Source organism: Mauremys mutica, chromosome 1 (genome assembly GCF_020497125.1).
Source record: "Mauremys mutica isolate MM-2020 ecotype Southern chromosome 1, ASM2049712v1, whole genome shotgun sequence".
Classification (NCBI taxonomy): domain Eukaryota; kingdom Metazoa; phylum Chordata; order Testudines; family Geoemydidae; genus Mauremys; species Mauremys mutica.
In genome coordinates, this window is record NC_059072.1 from 129499247 (window position 1) to 129508608 (window position 9362).

At 48.7% G+C, this 9362-nt stretch overlaps 1 protein-coding gene across 4 annotated transcripts in view; it reads right to left on the reverse strand.

Annotated features, from left to right (window-relative positions):
• The window catches only part of LOC123354155 (zinc finger CCCH-type antiviral protein 1-like), a 42460-nt gene extending 33764 nt beyond the window's left edge, over positions 1-8696 (reverse strand). For 2 of the 4 annotated variants that reach the window (XM_044995893.1, XM_044995887.1), the window contains exon 1: positions 8366-8696. In XM_044995893.1, coding sequence (XP_044851828.1) covers positions 8366-8652 — 287 coding nt within the window. In that variant the 5' untranslated portion in view covers positions 8653-8696. The remainder of the gene's footprint in view (positions 1-8365) is intronic. The other 2 variants (XM_044995873.1, XM_044995883.1) reach the window with 2 other exon arrangements.
• Between the last annotated feature and the right edge of the window lie 666 nt (positions 8697-9362).

The following is a 9362-nucleotide window of genomic DNA, read 5'->3' on the forward strand; positions in this document are numbered from 1 at the left end:
GTGTTTCCTAAAGTTAAGTATCTTAGCACAATTTGTCAGAGTGGCCAGCAGCAAGAGTTGGTGGCTGCACTCTGAGGCCACCAAAAATTTTTTTGTGAAAGCCCCAGCATTAGATCACACTTGTACCCACATCCCCTAAGCCTTCAGTTAAGGTTTCAATGCTTCCTTCAATGCCAGGAAAAGCACCAGTGTGGGAACATCACATGGTTACCATTTGCAGGCTCCCAGTACCAAGACAGAGGGGAATTTCAATGTTTAAGGGTATGGCTACACTTGCAGGTGTGCAGCGCTGGGAGTTACAGCTGTCTTCGTACAGCTGTGTAGGGAAAGCGCTGGTGTGTGGCCACACTCACAGCTACCAGCGCTGCAGTGTGGCCACATTTGCAGCGCTTTTGGGAGTGATACATTATGGGCAGCTATCCCAGCGTTCAAGTGGCAGCAACGTGCTTTTCAAAAGAGGGGGGTGGGGTGGAGTGTGACAGGGAGTGGGGGAGAGAGAGAGAGTGGATTTTTGGAGCCGACACTGTGTATCAGCGCCCTGCCTTGCAAAATCTGAAAATTTCCCCGACCCCTTATTTACTCTTAACTGCAAACAGCCAGCAGACCAGATAAGCAGCTGCTCCAACGGACTCCCTTTCTCTCCCCTGCCCACCCCCCGCTATTTCTCTCCTCAAGCAAACACTCATCCTCCTGCCTGCCTCATTCACAGCAAGGTAATGGGTTATTTCAATTGATTGTTCACAGTCAGTTACAGATTGATCACAGCAAACAGGAGCTGTGTTTGTTTTTTAGATAAGCAGCTCCCGGAGCCCCGAGTTCACAACAAAACAAAGAGAGGCATCATAACAAAACAAAGAGAGTAATTTAGTTAAAAGCATTCTGGGATATCTCCTAATACCCTGGAGGCCAATAACAGCGCTGGTGTGTGGCCACACTTTACGAGCAGCGCTGCAGCACCAGCGCTGCAATCGTTATACCCCAAGCAGACCCAGGTGTACAGCCAGTGCTGCAGCCAGGGAGTTGCAGCGCTGGATGTGCCCTGCAGGTGTGGACAGTTACTAATTGCAGCGCTGGAAAGCCTCCACCAGCGCTGCAACTCTCAAGTGTAGCCATACCCTAACATACTCAAGTTGTGAACACTGGTCCCAGCCATTTTAAAAGGCATGCTAATCTGTCTTTCCCACCTCCTCCACACACTACTACGATCTAGAATGAAAGAGTTTGTGCCAGCACAATCAGAAAGATTGATCTGAGACTGTCTCCTTTTACAACTCCCAAACTGCCAGCTGTCAATCCCCTTTATCTCTTTTAGTTTCTCTTTGCCCATTGGTACCAGTCCCCTTCCTGCATTGCTTTACAATTCCTACCACTGGTCTGTCTACAACACTGCACTTGCCCATGAAGCTTGCACAAACGCGCACACTACTTGTGAACGCAGAGTAGGGTGACCAGGTGTCCGGTTTCCGATCAGAACACCCAGTCAAAAAGGGACCCTGGTGGCTCTGGTCAGCACTGCCGACTGGGCCGGTAGAAGTCTAGTCAGTGGTGCTGCGGTGCTAAGGCAGGCAAGTCCCTACCTATCCTGGCTCTGCGCTGCGCCCCAGAAGCAGCCAGCAGATCCGGCTCCTAGGTGAGGGGGGGGGTCCATAGGGCTCCGCATGTTGACCCCACCCCAGACACCAGCTCTGCAGGGAGGGAGGGGGGCACAGAGTATGCGGGCGAGAGTGGCGGGTGGAGCCTCTGGGCCCCCCACCTAGGACCCAGACCTGCTGGCTGCTTCCTGGGAGTGTGCAGTGCCACTGCCAGGACAGGCAGCCAGCCTGCTTTAGCCCCACTGCGCCACAGACCAGGAGCCACCTAAGGTAAGCCCATGCACCAACCATGAGCCCCAATCCCCTACCCCAGCCCTGACCCCGCCCCCGCCAAACCCAGAGCATCCTCCTGCACCCCAAACCTCTCATCCCCAGCCCCTGCCCAGAGCCTGCACCCCCAGCCCGGAACCCTCCCGCACCTGCACTCCAACCCCCTACCTCAACCCAGAGCCCCCTCCCACACCCTGAACCTCTCATCCCTGGCCCCAGCCCAGAGCCAGCACCCCCTCCCTCCCACATCCCAACCCCCTGCCTCAACCCGCAGCCCCCTCCTGCACTCTGAACCCCTTGGCCCCACCCCGCAGCCTTAAGCCCCCCCTGCACCCTGAACCCCTCATTTCTGGCCTCACGCCAGAGCCCGCACCCCCAGCCAGAGCTCTCACCCCCTCCTGCACCCCAACCCCCTGCCCCAGCCCAGTGAAAGTGAGTGAGGGTGGGGGAGAGAGAGCCACTGAGGGAGGGGGAATGTAGTGAGGTGGGGGCGAGGCCTCAGGGAAAGGGTGGGGCTATGGGTTTAGTTTTGTGTGACTAGAAAGTTGGCAACCCTAAAGCAGAGTCATATCAGGGACACAGCAAGCACACAGCAGGAGGCCCGTTCCTTATGCACCTGTGCCTAGGGCAGGAAAACCACAGCAGAGTGGAGCTCTGGTGGGCCCCCTGGAGCAAGGAGGCTGCCCTGAGGCGGCTGCTGTCCCACAGAGTGGTCAGAAGAGGGAACCTGCCTGAGCGGGATGAAACTTGAAAGTGAGGACTGAGTTGAAAGATTGTTTATCTGTTTGTTTACTTGTTTTTATTAAGAAAATAAACCTCCTTGAAAGACACTGCCTGAGGCAGTCTGTATTTTGGAACTGGGGAGAAGCTGTGCCGGTGACATACACCCTCATCTAGAGTGATGTGGGCAGCAGAGATCACCACATAGGGAGGGTTCAGAGAAGGCCAGTGAGAATAACTAGGGAGCACAGAAAAACTCTGATGAGGAAGGACTGAAAGGAATGCGTTTATTTACATTAGGAGACATGATAAAATTATATCACATAATGAATGATCTGAATACGTGGGTCAGGAAAGTCTGTTAGCCCTGTCTCACGACACCAGCACAAGGGACATTCAATTAAATTGAAAGGTGGTGCTTAGCTAGCCTTATGGCCTACAGTGGCAAATTCAACACTAATAAAAGAAAAACTTTTTCACACAATGTGTGATTCGTGCCCACAGGATGTGATTTAGGCTAAGAAGGTGGGATTGGATATTTATATGAACAACAAGAATATCCAGAGTTGTTATATCTAAGGCTAAAAACAGTATGGGAAGAGAGAGAGGTTCATGCAGCAAGGATGCAACCAAATTTAACTATGAGAGATTAGAATGAGACCTAAATTTAACTATGAGAGATTAGAATGAGACCTAATGTGGGGCAGATTGTTCCATCTCTGCCTATTGCAGGCTTCTAACTCTTCTCAAACATCTGGTTCTGGCCACTGTCAGAGGCAGGATACTGGACTAGATGGGTCTGCTCTAGTATGGCAATTCCTGACTCAATGTAAAGCAACCATTCCATCCTCTAAATTTTGGGCCCTCCATGTCTTATTTTACAACAGGGTGGATTGATTTAAATGATCCATTTTTAATCCTGTTTTGCATTTTTTTAAAGTCCCCCCTCCCCTTTAGATAAAGTTGATTCTCATTAGTTGGTGTAATCTGGTATTTCTTTTTGCTAAAGAGGAGGGTACACTACATCTATACACATTTAAGACATTATATAGCTTAACATACATTTTTTCAAAGACAAAATACATTTTATTGCTATAAAACAGTAAATAAGTTCATATTTACTAGACTATAATTGTTACTTATGATTTCTATCAAGTTGCAGTTAGATGAAAATTGGAATTCAATACATCTACGTTAAATATGCTGGATTCATAAGAAAAATAAGTTTATCAAAACAGGTTTTGTGTTTAAGACTGACTGATTTATTAAACAAAGGAAGTTAGTGATTCCTCAGTCAGTTAAATGAATTGTTTCTGCTCATGGTGACCTTAAAGGTTTTAGAACTGGTAGATCTCATTCTCTTACAACCTGGATTTTATTCACAGATTGAAAGAGAACAAGCTTTCCTGCTTTTTCAACTCTCAATATGTTTCTCAACTTTGAATTAACTAGCTGGATAAATTGAAATGAAGAAAATACTCTCTCTGCACCTGCAGATGAGGCTATCAGCAGGTCATCAACAAACACTGGCTCCAGTTTAGCTAGTGACTCCCACTCCTTCAATGGCAAGGGCGCCAAGTAGGGAGTTTCAGACAGGACAGGAGGTGGGCTCCCAAGCAGAATGCTTAACTGTACAGCATTAGTGTGGAATGTGAGTTCTGCAGAGGGGTGTTTCTCCCAGCTTGTGCCCCTGGGGCAGGGAGTCAGTTTTTTGTTTACAAACAGAGGCAGAATGATTAAGATAATTTAATTACCAGCCCTTTCTTAAGGGTCTGGAAATCCTTAGATGAACCTGTAAAACAGGAATCCCTGGGGGAGGAGGGAGATGTTGACGAGAAGGCAGGGGACTCAGAAGAAATACAGCTAGACCAGGCCTGCACAACTCATAAAGCAGGAGGGCCATATTACTCCAAAGAAAACAGCTGACGACCGACCCCCCCCAGCGCTGCCAAGCCCCCCACCCCCAAACACAACACACACTCCCAGCGCTGCCCAGCCCCCCAAAATACTCCCCCCCAGCACCGCCCACCCTGCGAAAACAAACCCTCCTTCCCCAGCGCCACCCCACCGAAACAGCGGTATTGAACCTTGGCAATATGTTATAGTGGGCCTCTAAGGTAGTATAATTAAGGTAAAAGAAAAATGTCTTTTTGCTAGAAGTTGAATAAGATCTTCCCCCAACTTTGTAATCAATTGCCCTCTTGAATGAATGAAGTGTGACTGAGGAAGGCGTAGAAGACAGCACCTCCAGAGAGCTGCAACCCTTGGAGAGGGGATGGGAGCCAGACCAGATCAGTAGAACAGGTCAGCCACTGACTCCTCACTCGCCTCCTCAGCCCCTCATCCCCCCCACCCCCCCGGCTCACCTCCTCAGCCCCTGCCACTGCCCACCCACTCGTCTCCTCAGCCCCCCACCCCTCCCGGCTCACCTCCTCACCCCCACCACTGTCCGCCTCTTCAGCCCCCCTCCCTCATCCGCCGCCTGCCTACTCACCCCCCATGGGCCGCACAGTGAGCCCACGTGGGCCGCATGTTGTGCAGGCCTGAGCTAAACCTTCTGAGCCAAGTTTACATTCAGATAAGAGGGAGATGGGGGAGGAGGGGAATGAAAAGAAGGGGCCAAAACCCAGGGGAGGGATAGCAGTAGTATAGAGAAGTTCCCACTCTACCTGTGGTACCCCATCACCATAGTATCTGAGTGCCTCACATCATAGCCCCACGGTGAGGCAGAGCAGTGCTGGTATCCCCATTGTATAGATGGGGCACTGAGGGGGACACAGACTAAAGGACAGATTTTCAACAGTTTTTAGGCACCTAGTGGGATTTTCAAAAGTGCCTAGAAGGTTAGGGTGCTTTGTAAACCCCACTAGATGCCTAACTGCATCTTTGGGTGCCTAAAAACCTTTGAAACTCTGTCCCTAAGGCCATACAGGAAATCTAGGGGGACAGGAGTAGAACCCAGGTCTCTCAGGGATAGCTCCCTATCTACTGGATCACTCTTTCTCTCTGCTGCATGTTGCAAAAAAGAGGACTGAGATGGGAGCAAAACCAAGGAGGCCAGTTATCTGAGATTCCAGCAATTGGTCCCAGGTGATTGGGAAGGATGGCATGGTTGAAGCAGCACAGAGACAAACAGACAGAAAGAAGAGTACTTAAACGCCAATGGATGGCAGGTTCTGCCCCAGGCTGGGTTGTACAGCAATGCCTGCTGTGCAATTTTAGATTTTAACTGAAAACCATTTTGTTTTGTCATTTTTTGTTCTGAGTTTGAGAAAAAGAAGGAATGAGAAAGTGTCGTATGAGTATCAGATGTGATTATACCTCAACTTCTGAGGGTTTCGGCTGTATTCAGGCCAATTTCAGAACAAAGAACGGAAATTGCATATACAGAGTCCATAAAGTCAACAATTATTGTCATGATTTGTATTATTCACTGGGCGCTATCTGTGTGCTCAGCACTGTTCAGGATATGCCAGAAAATGTAGTCCCTGAGACAATGCATACAAGATGTGTAACTCTGGATAAGATGGCTCAGATATATAAATATTAAGTGTATATTACTGACCACATATACCTCTACCTTGATATAAGGCTGTCCTCGGGAGCCAAAAATTTTTACTGCATTATAGGTGAAACCTGTTATATCGAACTTGGTTTGCTCCGCCGGAGTGCGCAGCCCTGCCCCCCCGGAGCGCTGCTTTACCGCATTATATCCAAATTTGTGTTATATTGGATCGTGGTGTATTAACATCACAGTGAACATGTGCTAACATATCTATAAGTGGAGGCGCTGATGGTGATAGAAGTTTTACTTGATTAAGGGCTAGAAGATTTGACCGTCCAACTCTTTTTCAAGAGGAAGAGCTGCCCAGAGCTCCTGTGCCTGTTTATTTTCCTTTCCTGCCTTCAGTGGCCCTGATATACCTCAGAACTCTCAATTTTTTTCCTCAACTTTAAAACATGAAATTTTGTTGGTGTTTGGTTTAAAATATTCTCCTGTGAAAACTGCAACTCAATTACTGTACTGTTGTGTTTAAGACCCTTCTGGAAAGTAACTAGCCTTTAAACAGAAGTGAAAACAGTGTTACCAACTCTCGTGATTTTGTCATGAGTCTCATGATTATTATTTTCCTTAAAGCCTCAACTCCTGGAGTCAAGTGGCTGTGTGATGATTTCAGCCTTCATTCTTAAAGAAAAATGAAGTTTCTGGCCCTTGTGGCTGTGGAGAAAGCTTCAAAATGTGACCCCAGCATACCCTAAAGGCTCAAAAAGCAGAATGCAAATAAAAAGATCAACTCTATTATTTTTACATAATCTCATTATTTTAAAACCAATCTCATGATTTTTGGTGAGCCTGATTCAAGATTTTTGAATATTTGGGGTTTGCAATACTATGAAAGAGACTATGAGTCAGTTTCACTCCTATGTAAAGACAGTTTCTAGTCTATTTGTAGTGAGGTAACAGCCTACAGTCCCAGGCAGGTGCAGTATAAACTCATGGGGACATGCCCTAGTAGGATGTTTCCAAAAGTTAAATGAGCTACTGCAAGCTTGATGAACTGCAAAAAAGTGATAGAAATACTTTTACTATCACTTGTGGATAGGTTACTTTCCACAGCTGTTTCAATCGTTGTATTCAATAGTTAGTAACAAAGTAAGACCCCTAGCCAGTGTCCCTTAAGTGAATTGACACAAGATATCAGAACATTCAGTATTAGAACTGGGTGGCTCTAATATTTATTTAATTTTCTTTCTTTATATAGGAAAAAGAAATTACCTGACAGGAGCACCCTATCTAAATTATCTGCCAAATAAACCAAAAAACCAAGAGTTTTCAGGTGCCCAAGTAGCCTTTGGAATCACAGTTAAAGTTGCACCCCTTCCCCCACCCAAATCTGAAATGGCGTCCCTGTTCAATGATTTCACCAACTCCCAGAAATGTAGGGCTGCAAGGGACCTCGTGAGGGCATCAGTCCAGTGTTTCTCAGCCAGGGTCTCGGGCCCCATGGGGAGCAGGTTTCAGGGGTACCAAGCAGGGCCAGTGTTAGACTCCCTGGGGTCCAGGGCAGAAAGCCTAAGCCCTGCCATGCAGGACTGAAGTCCGGGCCCAGAAGCCTGAGCAACTTAGCTTTGTGGGGCCCCCCTGTGGGTTGGGGCAGAAAACCCTTGTTGTGGCACAGAGGGCCCTGGAGTTTTTGCAGCATTGGGGGGGGGGGGGAGGGGCGGGGCTGGGAAAGAAAAAGGCTGAGAACCCCTGGTCTCGTCCATCTGACTTTCTTTAAAACTTCAGCTGCAAACATGCACTGCTTAATATTGCCACTTTAAATTAACAGATTATACTTGAGCCTTAATATAGTTCATCGTAAGTTCAAATATTTCAATTTTTAAAAAGAAAACTATATTTAAACTAAAAAGCCGAATTTTTATGTATATAAATAATTGAGTTTTCGCCACCCTTGTTCAGCACAACCACAGGGGTTCCCTTAGTTACGTGCCCTACCAGCCTAGAGTACAGTATCAGGAGTGCAAGGCACAACAACCGGGCCCTCTGCCTGTGTTGCCAGAGATCCCCTGCCCTCTCCCTCATTTTGCACCTTGGTGCCTAGCCGCCCCTATCCGCTATTGCTCCTGGTACCAACCCCCTGCTCCCTTCCCCTCCCACTCTTTGCACCCTAGTGCCTGTCCCCCTACTCCCTCCCCCGCTGCTGCCGCCGGTGCCAGCCTCCTCCCCTCCCCGCTTTTCCTCCCCGTAGCTCCCGTCCAGTCCCCTCCGTTACACTCACCGGACTCCAAAGTTGCATTTGCCCATGAGGTTGAGCTTGCAGAAGTGGAGGCGCTCGCAGCCCACACACTCCTTGCGGACGCAGAGCCGCAGCGGGGACACAGCGAGCACCCAGCGGGCGCCCCCCTCCTGGTGCACCAGAAACCTCTCGTGCCCCACATCCTGCAGGATCTGCTCCAGCTGCTGCTCAGAGAGCCCCACGTGCTGGGGGAACTTGCTGTACTCCAGCCGCCCCCCGTTAGAGCACAAGACCTTGGTGATGAAGCTGCAGACCGCCGGGTCCGACATGCTCGCTCTCGAGTCCAGGAGGTTACTGACTGGGCAGACCTCCACCCCTGCTCGCTCGGCTTCGTGGGCGGATCAGGCTCCTCCTCCCCTCCCTCTGGAAAGAAGAATCGAAACTGAAGGCAGAAAAGTATGCCTTTGGGGGATGGGCGGCAGGGCAGTGGTTTGAGGCAGCAAATTAAAAAGTGATGGCATGCAAAATATGTAGGAAGAGTGAAGGGCATTTTATACCCAGTATTTCATTTTTTTTAATATGGAGATAGATCTAGCTTGTAGAACTGAAAGGGACCTTAAAAGGTCATTGTGTCCAGTGCCCTGCCTTCACAGCAGGACCAAGTACTGTCCCTAACAGATTTTTTGTCCCATCTCCCTAAATGGCCCCCTCAAGGATTAATCTCACAATGCTGGGAGTAGCAGGCCAATGCTCAAAGCACTGAGCTATCCCTCCCACCTCATGAAATGCAGTTGCCTTTGCCCTTTTCTGAGACTTGCATTTATTCATTCCCATTTGTAGACCTAAGGGTGGGGAGACATTCTCCTCTTATTTACAGAATAAAGTTATCCTGGATCTAAAGCTAAGGGATACAAGTTGCAAACTAGAAAGATGTTGGTATCAGCTTGAACATACAGTGTAGGAGGCACAGCAGAAGGCCATTTAAACTGGGGGGGAGGGGGGAGCTGTCAGAGTTTTGCCCCTTCTGCCTGACCCTCCT